This window comes from Struthio camelus, chromosome 1 (assembly GCF_040807025.1).
Source record: "Struthio camelus isolate bStrCam1 chromosome 1, bStrCam1.hap1, whole genome shotgun sequence".
Classification (NCBI taxonomy): domain Eukaryota; kingdom Metazoa; phylum Chordata; class Aves; order Struthioniformes; family Struthionidae; genus Struthio; species Struthio camelus.
In genome coordinates this window covers 203,846,964-203,864,788 of record NC_090942.1, presented here as the reverse complement: position 1 = coordinate 203,864,788, position 17,825 = coordinate 203,846,964, and the positions used below count along the sequence as shown (strand labels likewise).

The 17,825-nt window shown below is 41.7% G+C and overlaps 1 protein-coding gene across 5 annotated transcripts in view; it reads right to left on the bottom strand.

The window, feature by feature from the left end:
- The window catches only part of CRYL1 (crystallin lambda 1), a 66,210-nt gene that overhangs the window by 27,542 nt on the left and 20,843 nt on the right, over positions 1 to 17,825 (bottom strand). For all 5 annotated transcript variants that reach the window (XM_068930269.1, XM_068930268.1, XM_068930272.1 and 2 more), the window contains one exon: positions 3,194 to 3,355. In XM_068930269.1, the coding sequence (XP_068786370.1) occupies positions 3,194 to 3,355 (162 nt within the window). The remainder of the gene's footprint in view (positions 1 to 3,193; positions 3,356 to 17,825) is intronic.

Sequence of the window (17,825 nt, the reverse complement as noted above, 5' to 3'; positions counted from 1 at the left end):
CTTCATTGCCTTTCAAGTGCCTTGTGTTCCAGCACAACCTTTCTCACCCGAAACCCCTTGGCAGTGCCACCAGCAAAGCTGAGAACAGTGTGATGGACAATTAGTCACAAAACCATGCCAGGCAATTCAGCAAGACCCCAAACACTGCAAGCACCAAAGAAGGTGCCTTCTCTGAAGGCTTTTCTAACCTGCAAGTATATCACAGGTCCTAATCAGGAAGAAAACAAGTGAACTGTTGAGAGAGACGGAGGCTATTATGAATTCCTTCCAAGATTACTCTTGACAGTGATCTTATTGAAATATTTTATTTCATGCACTTGGCACAAAGAGTACACGGGTGTGCTAATGGGCAAGCTGAGGAGACTTAGGAAGACAGTTTCTTGGTAGTGAGATAATGGATGCTGGTAAAAATTAAAAGCAGTAAAAATGCAGGTGGAAGGGTTTCTAAAAATGAGAAGGGAAATGCAAAGCCTTTCTTAAGGGAGTAGAAGAGTTCACCTTACTTAGCCTAACAAAATGAAAGCCAAGAAAGGATATACCAAAGCAAACACAAACAATAAGCTATCAGCAAATATCAAATGAATTTTAGTAGACCAATAATATAACTGAAATCAAAACTAGAAGAGAGAAACAACTTCCAATAGGTGTAGTGGAGTTAAAAAAAACCTAACAGATAGAACCTCATATATTTTTAAGGTAATGTTATTATGTGGCTTCCTGCACAGCAAGGGACTTCGCTCATTGGCACACAGTCTCCTCTAGTTCCATTTTCTAGCTGACCTAGCAGGTTTATACAGTACGTGAGAAAAAAGTTGCTATGCAGAAGAGCTCTACCCACACACTGCCTGAAACTGCTTGCAGAGAACAGCTGTGCCTGTAAGTACCATGTGCATTTCTATCATACAGCTGCACTACCGAATTTCCTTTACTTTTTCCAATTATTGAGCGTATTGCTATGTTAAGTCAAGTGATGAGCTGCTTCTGCCTGCTGGGCCTTTGATTCCATTTCTCTTCAGCAGACCCATCTGTGCCAGAGGCTTTAAAACTTTAGCCTTCAATTTTTCTGATATCTCAAATTTCACGCTTGTTGTTTTCAGACCTTCTTCCTGAGCTGCTTACTTCTTCCAGCCATCCCTCCCCACATCCTAGCCGTCTTGTTCAAAATGTTAGCAAGGTCACAGTTAAAAAAACAACACACACACACACACACACACACACACACACACACACACACACAAACACACCAAAGAGCACAGCTATTGCAAAGCAAGCATGTTTCCTGACACAGCAGATACGGAAAGGTCTCTAGAAGTGTACACCGGCTCACAGGTTCACTAGTACACTCACCTCTCAGTAAGCAAAGCCAAGATTTCTAAGAAAATAGCCTCAATCAGACTGCAAAGGCATTTCAGAATAATTAGGCATTTTAGGGCAACCTGAAGCATTTACTTTGGAAAAAAAGTCACTTCATCTCATGGAATATATACTTTCACAACAGCAACGCAGAAAGTTTATGGAGGGATTACCTACCTTCCCAGATCTTATCAAAAATGCTTTCATAAGTGGCTCTTACAAAGACTGCAGCTCAAACTAAACAGGTCAACCAGTACGACTGACTTGGGAAAACAGTAAGAAAGAGTAACATAAAATGAAAGACTGATAAATCAGTAAGAATATGAAGAGATCCATGATCTGGTAAGAAATCTTAGTTATGGTCATAGCTACTTAACACAGAAACACAGAAGCGGGGTCATTATCTCTTCTCGCGCTACAGAAAGTGATGACCCTAGAAATAAGTGATAAGGGACTACCAAATTTTAGACATAAGAAGGCCTAAGCCTAGGCACAGATACATGCTTTGAAGCCTAACTTGGCTTCTTTTTTGGAATTAAAAGGGGATGAAAACTAAATTATATGGAAAGAAACCAATGCTTTTGTTCCTTTCGCTTCTCAATCACTCCAAAGCACAAGATAAGAGTAGGAAAGGGACTGACCAAAGCCTTTGATAGTGCAGCATTAGGCTTTAGGTAGATGGAGAGACATAACACTAAAGTAGTGCTGTATTTTGATATTTGTACTGCCACTCTTGAGAACGCCCAGGGAATTGGCATTTTCTTCACACTCCTAGATGAGTAGGGGGCAAGTCATCCCAGCCCTGCTGTTTACCTTTCTAGACTGCATACTATCTTTCTTAAGAAAGTCCTTCTGTGTTGCCTGGGAAATTACCTCCCAGTCACAACCTCCAAAGGATGTCCTAGCGAGATGAAATTCATTTACCAAGTTGCAGACAGCAGAACAGCACCTGTCTCCAGTTACTGCAGGTTTTCATGACAACAACCCTCCTAACTGGTCTGTCAAATATTGGACTGACATTAGGTTAGCAAACTCATTAGCTATTCAGTAGTGGAAATCAGAAGCGGAAAGGCAGTGGTGAAGACAAAATGCTCTTCCATGCTGAGCAAAGATGTGATAAAGCTGCCTGGCAGCTCCACACCAGTCTCTACAGAGTCACAGACGAGTGCCCTTCAGCCTTTTGAGGGTTCTGCTGCCACCTCTAGTCTTGCCACCTATGCATCTCTGCCTTGTCCCAGCCAGTCAAAAAGCATGAACATTTAGCTTCAAATACAATTTATTCTGTTTCATCCACCTGCTTTTCCTCTTCAGGTATATAGCTTCTGCATCCAAAGTCTGATGAAACCAGAGCGAAAACCTTCTGTCTTTTATCTCCTTCAACTATCTATTGCATGTGCTGAAATGCACAAGCAACTTCCTGTTTGGGTCCTCGCTGATACCCAGCGGCAGCTGGAAAAGGACACTGGAAAAAACTAATGGATGTTACAATGGGAATGTAGGGAATTTTATAGGTTTGACTCCAAAATACAGAATTCTTCTATTTTGAGAGACATTAGTTTGAGTAACACACAGCTGTATAAGCACAATGACTTACATGGAAAGTATTTTGAGTCAATGGTACAAAAGGTGCACACATCCTCTCAATTTAGTTTACGCTGTTGCTCATAGAACAACCAAATTAAAGCATTTCTGAAAAGTCAGGCCCCACACACTACACAGTGGCATATAAGCACTTCAAATATCCTTCAGTATCTCTCAGTCTGCAAGAAAGAGCTTGGGAGGCAGAATAATTAAATGGCTGTACTAGTAACATAGAAATAAAACGTGCCAACGTACTCACAGGATGTGACACAATACACTGCTTGACATGTTTAAGGCCAGTGAACAACTTGGTAGGTAAGAGACAAGAGGTTGAGCTGCTCAGGATAACATTGTCATCAATAATAAGATCTAACTGACCAAAAATCTTCTTTTTCAGATCTAGGTTCTCCGGAGTGCATTCCTGGAATAAAAACAAAAAACACTATTAGAAGTCTTCTAGCTTAATAGCATTCATCCATACATTTCAAACTTCACTGATCGTACTTCAATACCTTGGGAATCACATAAATCATCTATTTTAAATACCTAGATAAATCAGCTTAGATATACCAGTGAGCCATAACACACAAAAATACCCTCCCACATATAAAGAAAAGGAAAGTACAAGAGTTTCTCCAGAGCAGGAGATGGATCACCACACACCACAGGAGATTTAACACAAAGCAGATGATTCTGCTTTGTATAAGCAGACTTCTATTCACGCACAGAAAGATAATGTAGTACAGAGGAGTAAGACCTATTCTCCATTTTATAGAGAACCTCAAATTAGAAGAGGTTTTCTTTCAGTCAGGATGGAAATGAAGAGGTAGGTATTACATCATACCTCAAAAGACAAGATTACCATCTCCAGAACTAAGGCATCAAATACCAACTTACAGTTCTGGAACCTGCTCTGAAATATCTGTCGGGGAGCTGCAGACTTAAAAAGCTTAAGTATCCCCACTGATTTCAACTCTGAAAAAGATCTCTGAGTCAGAATGCACGCTATCAAAACTTTCCTCAAAGCTATTGAGCACGTTCAGTTCTGAAGTATGGTATGAAGCTTAACAAGTATGAGCAGACAGCCACCGTCACTGCAATTTTAGAATTATCCCCAAGAGCTATCTGAAAGAAAGCACACGGAAGTCCACCAGTGTGGGAGCAACAAGAATACGGGAGAATAAGTCCAGCAGATCCCACAATCAGCAGGACAGACTTCAGCCTCACCAGGAGAAAATGGGAACAGGAATTTTCCCTTCAAAAAACAACTTACCTTCATTCCCCTATCTGTTTTTTAGAACAATTACTTGCTATCTGTGTTCTTGTTCTTGAACCAGGCACAATTCAAACAGGATCCCATACTTGCAAAATCTCAGCTTTCCTCCTAAAACATAGAGAAAATACCTCTCCATGCTTTTCCAACCCTAACCTTTTCCCACCTATCAGCATTTTATTCTGTCCTTCCTATTCAGTGAATGAAGGTGGGGAAAAGGTTATACATTTAATATAATATGAAGTTATTCGTTTAATACGTGTAACTTCAGATAGACTCTGTAGCAGGAATGCCCAGGGCTAGAATTTCCATCAGACTGGATATAAACGAGTTAAAAGTAATTTGAACTCTTCTTAAAAAATAAACAGGTTGCATGGAACTGTACTAAAAGTTCCATGATGTAGAAGTGATAAACAGGGTCATTTAAGAGCTCCAGATAGAGCCCAAAGTAATAGAGCTCCTTATCAAAACAAAATGATACTCTGCTCATAATTCCTGGATCCCTGCTTGTTGGTTAAGTTTAAATAGTTTCTTTTAGTAAAGCCAAAGATGAAGAGAACTTTGCAGATACTGTTCAAACTAATAAAAGAGTTGCACTGAATAGGTTTATTGTGAACCTGAAATTCTAAGCTTCCTCTCACATCAGATGATAATCAAAAAGGCAAACTCAAATCTGCTGGAAACTCAAACCTGACACAGTTACGTAAGGTTTCTGAATGGGCCATTTGCTTGCAGTTGCTTGTATAGTGGTCACAATTGTATTCAGGTTGTTGGATCACTGCAATAAAGTTTCTGTCCTCATCAAGCATGCAATTATTTTCTCAGAGACACCAATTCCCTTAAGAACAGAGGAGAAATTAAGCTCTAAACAATCTATTAAACAGGAACTTCACTTGCTGTCAATTATGAAGCCTGGAGAGGTCTGAAGCTATTCTATTTACCATGAGAAAAAAAAGATCAAACAGTAAGCAGGTAAAATACGGTTTTAAAGCTATCATGCAGTCTCTCAAAGAATGAGTGCAACAAGGTTAGAGTACACTTCAGTGCATTTTAAGTGATACTGTATATTCCCGTGTCCTTTTGTAGAGAAGATCACACTTCTCATTTGCAGCAAACAGTACACCTTTATTCAGAGGCTTGAGCACCTGAACAAGGTTGCTACTAATCTGATTTTCAACTTAATTGAACTTCATTAGACATCTTTTGTAACAACCTGATCAGAACATGACAGTTTGTTAATTCCTGTCCTAGAAAGGTTACATTGTATTAAAAACCGACAAGCAACAGGCATTAAAAAATCGAAATATACATTCAGACAACATATAGCAACTACTTGACCAGCCTATGAAGTCTTAAGGAACCCTACAAAGATAAGCACACACTAGACTGTCTCCCCAACAGACAATATTGACACTCAAACAAATTGATCATGGTCTAGTAGCTCATGGTTAAAAAGTTGCACTCATATGACACAACCCCCTGAGTGTCTGTACACAGCAAGCTAGGAAGTTTTATCTGTCTAAATCCAGTGGATCATTGTTTTTCTACGTGCTTTTCCACAGTGTTGTGCCGGCCATCTGTGCTCCTACATGTGCTCATTTTAATCTGAGTGCACAACTTCATTTACCCATATTTAAACGCTGGCACTCTCGGATATGCCAAGGTAGCGACTCACCTGTATCACCTTCTAGGAAACGCTCTCCAAAATACTATCTTCCAAAACACCTTCTCTTTACACTGACAATTGGAATTGCTGCCAAGGCCATGGATTTATTAGCACTGTGAGTTGAAACAACCAAATCAATACTTTAAGTAAAGCACTGCAACCAGTATGCACACAGTGCTACAGTCCTAACACGGCAGCACAAGCACAACAACGTAAGATAAAAGCCAAAGATTTAAACTCGACATAGAGAACGTAAAAGATATTAAATATTCAGCAACAAGCAAGCCTTCTTCCTATAATAGCATCAGAGAGAGTGGCATTAAGCCACCTCAGTAGCGAGTACGGAGCCTACCAGTGGTCACCAAGCATGAAAAATCACTGAACAATGAAGTTTGAAGGCCATCGCTCTTCAGTGGTGAGTTCCCACTTCCTGACTAGATTCTGGCTGCTACATATTCAAAAAGTAACTGAGTCAACATTTCTTCGCTGGAACTCTTTATGGAGTGATGAACCTTTACAACACTTTTTTTCAGTTGAACACAACAGGAAAGCAGCCCAGGAAAGCATTTAGCAGTGGATTTCTTGCATTTTGAATGCTTTTACATTCACAGAATCACAGAATCACAGAATCGTTTAGGTTGGAAGGGACCTCTGGAGATCATCTAGTCCAACCTCCCTGCTCAAGCAGGGTCACCTAGAGCATATTGCCCAGGATCACGTCCAGACGGCTTTTGAATATCTCCAGCGAAGGAGACTCCACCACCTCTCTGGGCAACCTGTTCCAATGCTCTGTCACCCTCACAGTGAAGAAGTTTTTTCTCAGGTTCAGATGGAACTGCCTGTGGTTCAGTTTCTGCCCATTGCCTCTTGTCCTGTCGCTGGGCACCACGGAGAAGACGCTGGCCTCATCCTCTTGACACTCCCCCTTCAGATACTTGTACACGTTGATGAGATCCCCTCTCAATCTTCTCTTCTCCAGGCTGAACAGGCCCAGCTCTTGCAGTCTTTCTTCATAGGAGAGATGCTCCAGCCCTCTAATCATCTTGGTAGCCCTCCGCTGGACTCTCCCCAGGAGTGCCATGTCTCTCTTGTACTGGGGAGCCCAGAACTGGACACAGTACTCCAGGTGAGGCCTCACCAGGGCTGAATAGAGGGGCAGGATCACCTCCCTCGACCTGCTGGCAACACTCTGCCTAATGCACCCTAGGATCCCATTGGCCTTCTTGGCCACCAGGGCACACTGCTGGCTCATGTTTAACTTGTTGTCCACCAGCACTCCCAGGTCCTTCTCGGCAGAGCTACTTTCCAACAGGTCAGTCCCCAGCCTGTACTGGTGCATGGGATTATTCCTGCCTAGGTGCAGGACCTTGCACTTGCCTTTGTTGAACTTCATGAGGTTCCTCTCCGCCCACCTCTCCAGCCTGTCCAGGTCCCTCTGAATGGCAGCACAGTCTTCTGGTATGTTAGCCTCTCCCCCCAGTTTAGTATCATCAGCAAACTTGCTGAGGGTGCACTCTGTCCCTTCCTCCAGGTCATTGAGGAATATATTGAACAAGACTGGACCCAGGACTGAGCCCTGGGGGACACCACTAGCCACAGGCCTCCAACTTGACTCTGCGCCATTCACCACAACCCTCTGAGCTCGGCCATCCAGCCAGTTCTCAATCCACCTCACTGTCCACTCGTCTAGCCCACACTTCCTGAGCTTACCTAGGAGGATGTGATGGGAGACAGTGTCCAAAGCCTTGCTGAAGTCCAGAAAGACAACATCCACTGCTCTGCCCTCATCTACCCAGCCAGTCATTCCGTCATAGAAGGCTATCAGATTGGTCAAGCATGATTTCCCTTTGGTGAAGCCATGCTGACTACTCCTGATCACCTTCTTGTCCTCCAGATGCTTAGTGATGACCTTCAAGAGGAGCTGTTCCATCACCTTTCCAGGGATGGAGGTGAGGCTGACAGGCCACAGAGTCCAGTGGAGGGCTACAAAGATGATGAGGGGACTGGAGCACCTCTTTTATGAAAAAAGGTTGAGAGAGCTGGGCCTGCTTAGCCTGGAGAAGAGAAGACTGAGAGGGGATCTCATCAACATGTACAAGTATCTGAAGGGAGGGTGTCGAGAGGATGAGGCCAGACTCTTCTCCGTGGTGCCCAGTGACAGGACAAGAGGCAACAGGCACCAATGGAAACACAGGAAGTTCTGTCTGAACCTGAGGGAAAAACTTCTTTGCTGTGAGGGTGACAGAGCACTGGCCCAGGTTGCCCCGAGAAGTTGTGGAGTCTCCTTCGCTGGAGATATTCAAAACCCTCCTGGATGTGATCCTGTGCAGTGTGCTCCAGAGGACCCTGCTTGAGCAGGGGGGTTGGACTAGATGATCTCCAGAGGTGCCTTCCAAACTCAAGCATTCTGTGATTCTGTGAAGGAGGCTCCCTTTCCAGTGTTCCAGAGTGAACTTTTTTCTTTTCTTATGCTCAGATGGAATTTCCTGTGTTTGAGTTTGTGCCCATTTCCTCTCTGTGACTTGGCACTACTGAGAAGGGTTTGGCTCTGACTTCTTTACTTCTCCCCCTCCCCCCCCCCCATCAAGTATCTATGCACACTGGTAAGACCTCTCCCACAACCTTCTCTTCTCTAGGCTAAACAATCCCACCTCTCTCCGCCCCTCCTTGTGTGTCCCTCCAGTGCCTTAATTATCTTTACAGCCCTCAGCTACACTCACTCCGGTATGTCCACATCTCTCTTGTACTGGGAAGCCCAGAACTGGACAGAGCACTCCGGATGTGGTCTCACCAGTGCAAAAGAGAGGTGAACAACTGCCTTTCTTGAGCACTTGTTGGCAACCCTCCTCCTAATGCAGCCCAGAATGCTGTTAGCTGCAAGGGCACATTGCTAGTTCAACTTGTTGCCCACCAGGACTTCCAGGTTCTTTTCTGCAAAGCTGCTTTCCAGCTTGTCAGCCCCCAGCATGTACTGTTACATAGGGTTATTCCTCCCCAGGGGCAGGACTTGGCATTTCCCTTTCTTGAACTTCATGAGATTTCTGTTGGCTCATTTCTCCAGTCTGTCAAGGTCCCTCTGAACAGAAGAACCCTCAGGTGTATCAACCACTCCGCCCAGTTTTGTATGGTCACAAACTTGCGGAGGGTTCACTCTGTCCCATCACCTCACCGCCCACTTATCTAGCCTGTCCTTCTTCACTTTGTCTACAAGGATGCTGTAAGAGACAGTAGCAAAAGCCTTACTAGAATCAAGGTAAACACTGCTCTCCCCTCATTAACTGATCCAGTCATCTTATCACAGAAAGCTATCTGGTTGGTCAGTCATGACTTCCCCTTCTTAAATGCATGCTGACTACTCCCAAACATCTTCTTGTTCCTTACATGTTTTGAAATGATTTCCAGGATTATTTGCTCCATTACCTCCCCAGGGATTGAGGTGAGGCTGACCAGTCGTGTAGTTTCCTGAATCCTGCTTCTTGAAGACAGCAGTGACATTTACTTTCTTTCAGTCCTCAGGAACCTCTCCTGAGTGCCATGACCTTTCAAAGATAATCAAGAGTTATTCTCCAAAGACATCAGCCAGCTGCCTCGTGGGTGCATCCTGTTCAGGGGGCGGAAACTGATCAGCTCTCCTGGACCCTCTTTCTCTCTAGGGCTGTACCCCACGGGATTCTCCCAATCAGATCTCTGAACTGGTAAAACTCTGCTCTCCTGAAGTCTAGGGCTGTGATTCTGCTTAATGTCTTGCTCCTAACTCGCAGGGTCCTGAACTCCATCTCATGGCTGCTGTAGCCAAAGCTCCCCTCAACTTTCCCATCCTCAACGAGTTCTTCCTTGTTTGCAAGCACCATGCCCAGCAAAGATCTCCCCTCATTGGTTCCTCAGTCACCTGTATCAGGAAGTTATCATCAATACACTCCAAAAACATCCTGGTTTTCTTTTGCTCTGCTGCTGTGGAACCTCTCCAGCAAATACTGGAGTGCTTAAAGTACCCCAAGAGCACCAGGAACCTGAGTATGTGAGGTGTCTTCCAGTTGCCTGGACTCCTTGATCAGGCGGTCTGTAGAAGATATTGACATTACCACCCATGTTGGTCTGCCCACTAATCCTCATCCATAAGCTATCAACCAGCTCATCATTAATACCTAGGCAGAACAAGATGTATTCTAGCTCACCTAGACAGGTACTCCCCTTCTGCATTTAACTTGCACAAAGAGCCCACCATTTACCCCCACAAGGTGTACTTCACTGCCATTCTGTTGCTGCTACAGCAAGTGTAGCCTTACTGTAACCATATCACCAAAGTAGAAAATTAATTTTAATGGTTCTGTGCATTCCCTGTTCCCACTAAATTTAATAGAACTTCAAGTAGCAGGTAAACTATTCAGAAATCATAACCACTTTGATTCCTACAAGCATGCTCGTCATCTTGTGCAGTCAAGTCAGGATCTCCAAACATGCCACAAATCCTGGCACTGTACCTGTATTTATACACAAACACTTTACAGCACTTTAAGTGGTCACAGCATTTCAATGCTGTGGTTTAGCTGTCAATTTTCAGGCACTTCTATAGAACACTTGACTTCCAGAGTCAAGTGACAGCAAACCTCTCATACATGCAAATGTAGCAGCAACTTTCGGAGCACAGACCTATCTCAAGCTAGATCTCAGCTGCCACCACTCCTGGGAGAGGAATCACATTAGGTCCAGCTTGTTGTGGGAATATGAAGATCTTCACAAAGGATTAAAAAAAAAACCAAACAAGTTCTGCATCCCAGAAAGCTTCTTTTCTGGGAAGTATGAGGTCTAATCAATTTATATTTAAAAAAAAACACACAAAAAAAAAAACTTGCATGACCTTCTATAACCATAACCTACTTAAAAAAAGAATACAGAAAATATTGTTTTATAACTGTTTTATTTTCAGTCTACCAAATCACTTTAGAAAGCCGTCATTTTAAAACAAAGCTTGATTAACGTAAATCTACATAAAGCAGGGACCTGTGGATTTTAGGCAGCTTTCAGTTTATCTGTATAAGACATTAAAAGTATCTAAAAAAGGATTTTGAAATCCAGTTACATGAAACAGATTTCAAAGGACTATTACGATAACTAGCAACTGTGTAGCCAAATATGATTATTCCACACAATTTTACCACATCTAAATAATAGTAATAAAAAGATTCTTGTAAAAAGCAGTTGACTTTAGAAAGGAAATATGAAAAATAACCTGTATGTAAATTAAACTCTGCAATTTAACAGCAGATTCTGTTCCCCCTCAAAATTATATGCAAAGTTGAGGTTAATAAAGTTATCAAAGCAAAACTGCATTTGCTTGTTCCATTCGTGAATGCATACGACCTGCTGCGTTTCTGTCATTACCATCATTTTATAGAATTCATATCAAACAAGGTCAAATTACATTTTAAGTAAAATAATGTACAAGATGGTCGCTACTACAATTAGGATTTCAATGCTAATTATTATTATTTCTACTTAGGCTTTTGCATTGACATGCTAGTTTGAGCTTTTCCTGCCGTGTTTAAGTCTGTATTTCTGTCCTGGAAGACCAAAGATGCACGTTCTACTAAGGAAATAGGAGCTTGTTTCTTTTGCATTCTCTATCACACCCTGATGTGCAGCCTATTCGGGAGACAAGGGTTATACACGGGAACCTGGTGGTGAGTTATACCACCTGCAATTACAACTATGACATTTTGACTGCAAAGTTTGAGGTTCAGCTAGTGGAACAAGCAAGAAATAAAATCATACTTGCAATATCAGAACAAACTATTACATCAGAGTACCAGTTTTGCTTCCAATGCCACGTTATTATAACCATCATAACCTTCTCCATTACCTTTTTACCAACAGGCTTAGTAATTTCATAATATTTGAAATAATTACACATTTCAAAAGTAAATACTTTCCGGCAAGTATTCTAGACTTTTCCATTATGCCGTCCGTTCCTCCGCGGAATGACAAAGTGGTTGTAGATGCTTATTTTCAGACATTTTGAAGATAAATAATATGTGGATATACTGTTAAACTGTGATGTGAGCAGATGTAAAATTTTTAAAACTTACTTCTTTATCAATAATTTCCACACAAACTCTAAATATAGAGGTTATAGTTTCTTTCTGCATTTACCTAAAGCACACCTGTTCAAACCATTTTGCCTTTTAACCAGTGTAGACAGGGTATGAGATACTGTAGTTTACTGTATGAGATAGATCTCACCACATTAAATAGCTTATCATCTATTCTTTTAACCTTTTTTCCCCAAAAATAAATCTATCACAAAGTAGCAGTATGTGTGTACATATACATACACACACACACATTTTCTTTATACGTATATATATATGTTTAGCCTTCATTATCTATCTCAGAGGCTTGAAGGATGGACAAAATAAAATATTATGAGGCAATTTACCTCCCTCTCCATTTCTCAAAATTCAACTTTCAAAATTTATTTATTTATTTATTTTTTACACACACATATGGCATCTCCCCAAACCAAGTAAAATGAATGCAATGGCTCAGAGACAAAAGCTATTCAGGTTTCCCCAAGAAATGTCCTCTGGCCCAATATGTTGTCCCCCAGTTCATCAAAACCCTGTATGAAACTGCTGATACTTCCTGCCCCCACAGGTCTCCATAGCAGACAACGCCAGAAGTTCACTGCCCGCAATGTAACATAGTACTTTCTTCTATTTGCTTTAAAGTGATCTACTAGTTTCACCAAGCTTCTCCCTTCCTGTATTGCAGGATGCAGAGAACAAAAGTCTCATACTCAGCTATCTACTGTCTTCCTGACTTTATAACTTGTGTTATCTCCCCTGAGCTATCTCCTCCGTAAATCAAAAAGCCCCAGCCTTTACAGTCTCTCCTTCTCAAGCTGTTGCTCCATCATTTTAGTCATTCTCCACTCCTTGATCATTTTAGTCACCCTCCTCTGCCCCTTATCTGGTCCCACTACCTCCCTGTTGAGATAAGCGCTGCCTGCAGTTCGAGCCTGTGCAAGATGTGGGCTCACCAAGGCTTTATACAGCAGGATAACAATACCCTCCCGCTTGTTTCTCACACTTTTCCTAATGATGACCAACATTTTGCTGGCCTATTTTTTTTTGGCTGCAAATGCACACTGCATCAACGATTTCATAGAACTGTTAAGGACAACTCCATGATTTTCTTCAGGTTCTAACTGCCTACTGCGACTTCAGAATCATGTAGGCATAATTCAGATTGTTTTTCCCTGTCTATGTTTCTTGACATTGATCTCTGTTGCTACTCTTCTGCTACCTTTTCTCTACTCAGTTTCATAAGATTTGTCAGCATTTCCTTAAGGTGGCCAAATGCAATGGTAATCTAAAGATCTTAGTGTCACCTGCAACCTTGAGCATGGAGAGTGCTAACACTTTTTCCAGATCACTCATGAAAATACTGACTAAAACCAGTCCCAGCTGTAACCTTTAAAAGTCGCCCCAAGGTATGCTTGTATAAGGAAGCACAACAGGAAAAAAAGAGATGAAAAAACCTCCATGATATAGGGCACACTCCTTTACATGTTGAACTAAATCACTGCCAAGAGTCAATTCCTTTCCCTGGCACGGCGCAGGAAAGCGAGGGATGGGGGAAAGAAGGAAATAAGGTCATGGGGTCTTCTTTGAAGAAGAGTTTCTTCCCCCTGCCCTTGCATTTTTGAAATGTACAACCCAACAGCTCCTTCCAGCCCTATCAGGGTTTTGACACTGACTTTCCAAAACATTTGCCTTCAAAACTGTGGCTGAAAGCAAGTACTGGGAATGTCTACAAGTGTGAGACTTTTTAAACTGCAAAATTGGAATAATAAAAGCCATGGATAGTATGGAGCACAAAGACTACTGCAGGAGTCAAGGAAAACAAAAACCATAGGTTTGGGACACAGGGCAGAAACATCAGACGTGCATACAGCTATGACCAAGGGAGTCCTCAGGCTACACACATCTTTCAGTGTAGAGCCAGCATTTTGATCAGTTAGAATGAGGAATTAAAAATAATAAGGGCACAGACTCTAGAAAGTGACATTATTTTTCTGTCAGAACATGACTTGAACTTGAGCCCCCACCAGCAGCTAGGATCACAGAGATTGGGGGAGGAAGGGAAGAAAGTACCTGGCTGTGTACCAGAGCAGGGAGATGAGATCAAGTGAGATAGACCCCGAAACACTTGGGGGAAAGGCAGGAACCCACACAAGATGAGATACAAGCAAGGCAGTAACATCAAAGCTCAACAGGTTGTTTACCTTCCCCTCGCCACCTCACAGCTATTCATTCCCACAGCCCTCTGTACACACTCTGCTCCAAAATGGGATTCACAGCACATGTTCGAATACCAGATTATGAACAAAATGTTTGTAGACAAAAGGACTTTTTAGATGTAAAAAACCCTCTAGTTAGCCCAAAACAAGCCACAAAACATGGGCAATCAAGTGTTTATTCCCAGCCAGAACAAGCTGTGGTATTCTGTAAACCAAGCATAAGATAACAGGATAAGGACAGCACCTCTTCTACTTAAAAAGCAGACTGACGATTCTTTAATGAGGGGGGCCAGATCATTGCCACTTGTCATAACCATAAAACAGTAAGTAAAATAGAAAGGTAGGGTCATCTACGTTCAGATCCTGGGACTTCAGTTACAGACACCCTCAGAGTAAGGACAGGTAGAGTCTGAAATAAGATACTTATGTAGGGGCAGAGAAGGAATCCCATCACATGAGGTTTTTAAGAACAGGTCAAACCATTTTGAGACATTTGTCTAGCTATGACTGATCCTGCCTTGGGGCTGCAGTTGAGCTAAGTAACCTCTGAAGTCTCTTCAAGCCCAATTTATGACAACTCTATAGTTGGTAGGGCAACAAAGCTAAAGGTGAGTCTTCCAGTAAAGGCAGGATCCTCTCTTATGTTATTCTGCCAAGAAGCAGAAGCCTGAAGCGGGGAGAGCCCCTATATAAATTTAACTCCGATTCATAGGGTTTGAACTTGTTCTAACTACATTTTAAACCACAATTCAAAAAGTGTCTTATAGCAAATCTACGAGTGACAGGCTTTTAAAATACTCTTAAGTTCATATTCAGAAAAGCTTTAATAGAATTTAACCTCACCAATCCACTGCCTTTTAGTTTGTGGTTTTAATTTCTTAAGTAGCAGTTGTAAAACATCAGCTAAAACATTGGTATTTTTAGGCTAATCTACTTGAAAACAAAAATGGGGGCTATAATTCACTTCAGATCTAAAGATTTGACATCTACTCAGGTGTCTTGAATGTATTAGTTCATACCAGTGTGAAATCTGATGCTTGCTAAATCACTAGCTCTTAAATGAAACGAAAGTCTCCACCCACATGATACGGTACAAGTAAATACCACTTCAGTGAGGTGAAACTCAGCATTTAAGATGGAAATATTTTGTACTTTTGCAACTTTTGTATACTTGTTTGTCCTACGTTTTGTACTTTTTCAAACTTGCAGGTATGGGGCGAAGGGGGGTGGTTGTTGTTTTAGTACAAGTGCATCTAGGGTCAGTATCATGATATGAAGAGATTTGCCTTTTTCCATGTGTCTGACAGTACCTTCAGAAGAAAGACAAGTTGGTCACACAAGTCTGTAATGGCAGACAATGCTGGTTGCTAAACGCTACTGATCAACTAGCCCTCCTACCAAATTCTACACTAGCACTTAACTACACTTTTAAATAGACCTGGCTCAGTTCAGGTGGCACAGGCTGACTGTCTGACTTAAAGGAAGAGCCTGCCTTGACCATACATTCCACTTCAGTTAGAAAATGAGCAGTCTTCAGGGACTTAGTTCCCCTAAAGCATCATATATCTTTCTTTTTTTAAGCTGCCAGTCAGATGAGATTTAGGAAAGAGGAATATAATTAGCTATAACTGCAAAGCAAGGGGCTGGAACCTGGAAAAAGGTACAATCAGACAATGCAGCAAAAACAACTAATCAGAAAGTTTGTGGGCAACGCTCTAAGAAGCTGGATGCTGGAAGAGGAGTTAATAAGAAAGGCAATTTTACCTGTCGGGAGGAGGTAACAGCAACTGCGGCACCACAGGGGTGACATTGGTAAGCAGCTTCCTGGAGCACCATCTTTCAACTCAACTCAAATACAGTCATTATAACTGTACAAAGGGACTACAAGAGTTATTAAAATGACTTGTAAAATATTTTACAGAAAGAGTCTTTGAGCTTACATTGTCTCAAATCCCTAAATTCAGAAATGTAGTTTTCCCAAATTGTCCACAAAGATGTCAAGGCAGTTAACCCATTTAGAATCAGCTGTCTCAGAAGCTAAAATGCAACTTTTGGTGCCATTAAGTGTTTAAGGTAGAGAGGATAAAACCAGGCCTAAGGTCATATTTACCTAGCTGAAAGCAAACAGACCCCTGTTTGCCTGCCCAATGCTCAGAGCTGACCAGACCCTAGTCCAAAAGTTGTGGACTGCTGTGTCACTGCACTATTCACATTCTCTGTCCTTCAGCAGTGTTTCAGTTACAGAGGTGCTTAACTGACACAGCCATGTAGCTTCCCAATCCAGACCATCGTCCATCCTGCTGGCTCAGGGCAGCTCAATTCAGCTTTGCCTGGAGCTGTCTACAGACATTCCCTCACCTCTGGAAGAGAAGTAGTTCTTGAATGTCATCAGAAAAGTAAACCAAAAGCTAGTGCTTGGAAATTGGCAGCAGAAAAAAATTCAGATTTAAAGATAAATTTCTCTAATAGGAGCCATGGAACAGGTACTGTCAAGACTCCCAAGTCAATGCTGGCATCCCATTTTGAGGCACCTCATGTCTTTTTGAAAGTTCTTTTTAAGCTGTAACACTATTTTTCTAAATATGTCTACCAGAGAGATTAAACAGCCAACAAGATCCAAAAGAGAGCAGGCTTAAGACCTATAGCATTATTATTACCAGTCTAAAAGAGCTTGCAAGTGGAAGGGGGGGGATGCCCAGCTCCTTCTAAAAAAGAAAAAAAGAAAAGAAACAAAACCTGTTCAGAGGCTTTAAAAAGAAGGGGGCGGGGGCAAAGAAACAAGAAAACCCTCAGACCATGAGGATCATATGTTCTCTCCACTAGAGACTACTAGAGAAGTAGTCTCAATTACAAGCTTAATTTTAGCCCCTGCCAGTCTGCTTTGGCCCATACTAGAGTACGACTGATGAGTTCACAGAGAGCACCTCTCATGTGGCTTCATCAAGCCCCACTAAGCCTTGCGACTCATGGTAAGCACTTGCTGTAAAGCCAAGTCACTCTCTCCTGCTTGCTGCCAGATTACACAGTAGCTCAAGTGTCAGAAGTTAGATCTTACCAATAGTTAGTCATATTATCCTCCTCTGAGAGCAAGTAAGCTTTGGAACAATCTACTAACAGAATAATGAAACAAAGCATTTAAAAGAGATGCTTTTACTTTAACAGCACAGTGGTAAGAGATCATGTGAACGCTGCACTAATTTCTATTCAACTTCTACTATTTTGTAACTGGAGACATTTCCACCTAAATCTGTTTTTAATACCAAAAGGAATACTCATAAGTTCAGTATTTGATATGACAAAACAGTAACAATGATTAAAAAAAAAAAGTGACCATATATTTACACAGGAAAATTAAGTGCAGAGTAGTAAGAAACAAGTCTCAGCTATAATAATCCTATGATAGTGACGTTACAGTACAGAAGTCCCAATTCATTTGTCTCCGTGAAGTTTTACGCTAATAAAAAAGATATGTTAAAATTAAAGCTTTAACTGATGGAAAAAGCTTACAGTGCACATTCACCTAAATGCTTCAGGTTATGCACTGATTTTCACATGGTGTAATAAAGTCCTAAGAAGTGAAATAGCACTACTTTCATAATTTTGTTTTCTGGGTATATACACAGAGCAAAAACCCGTTGATTTCCTTCCGC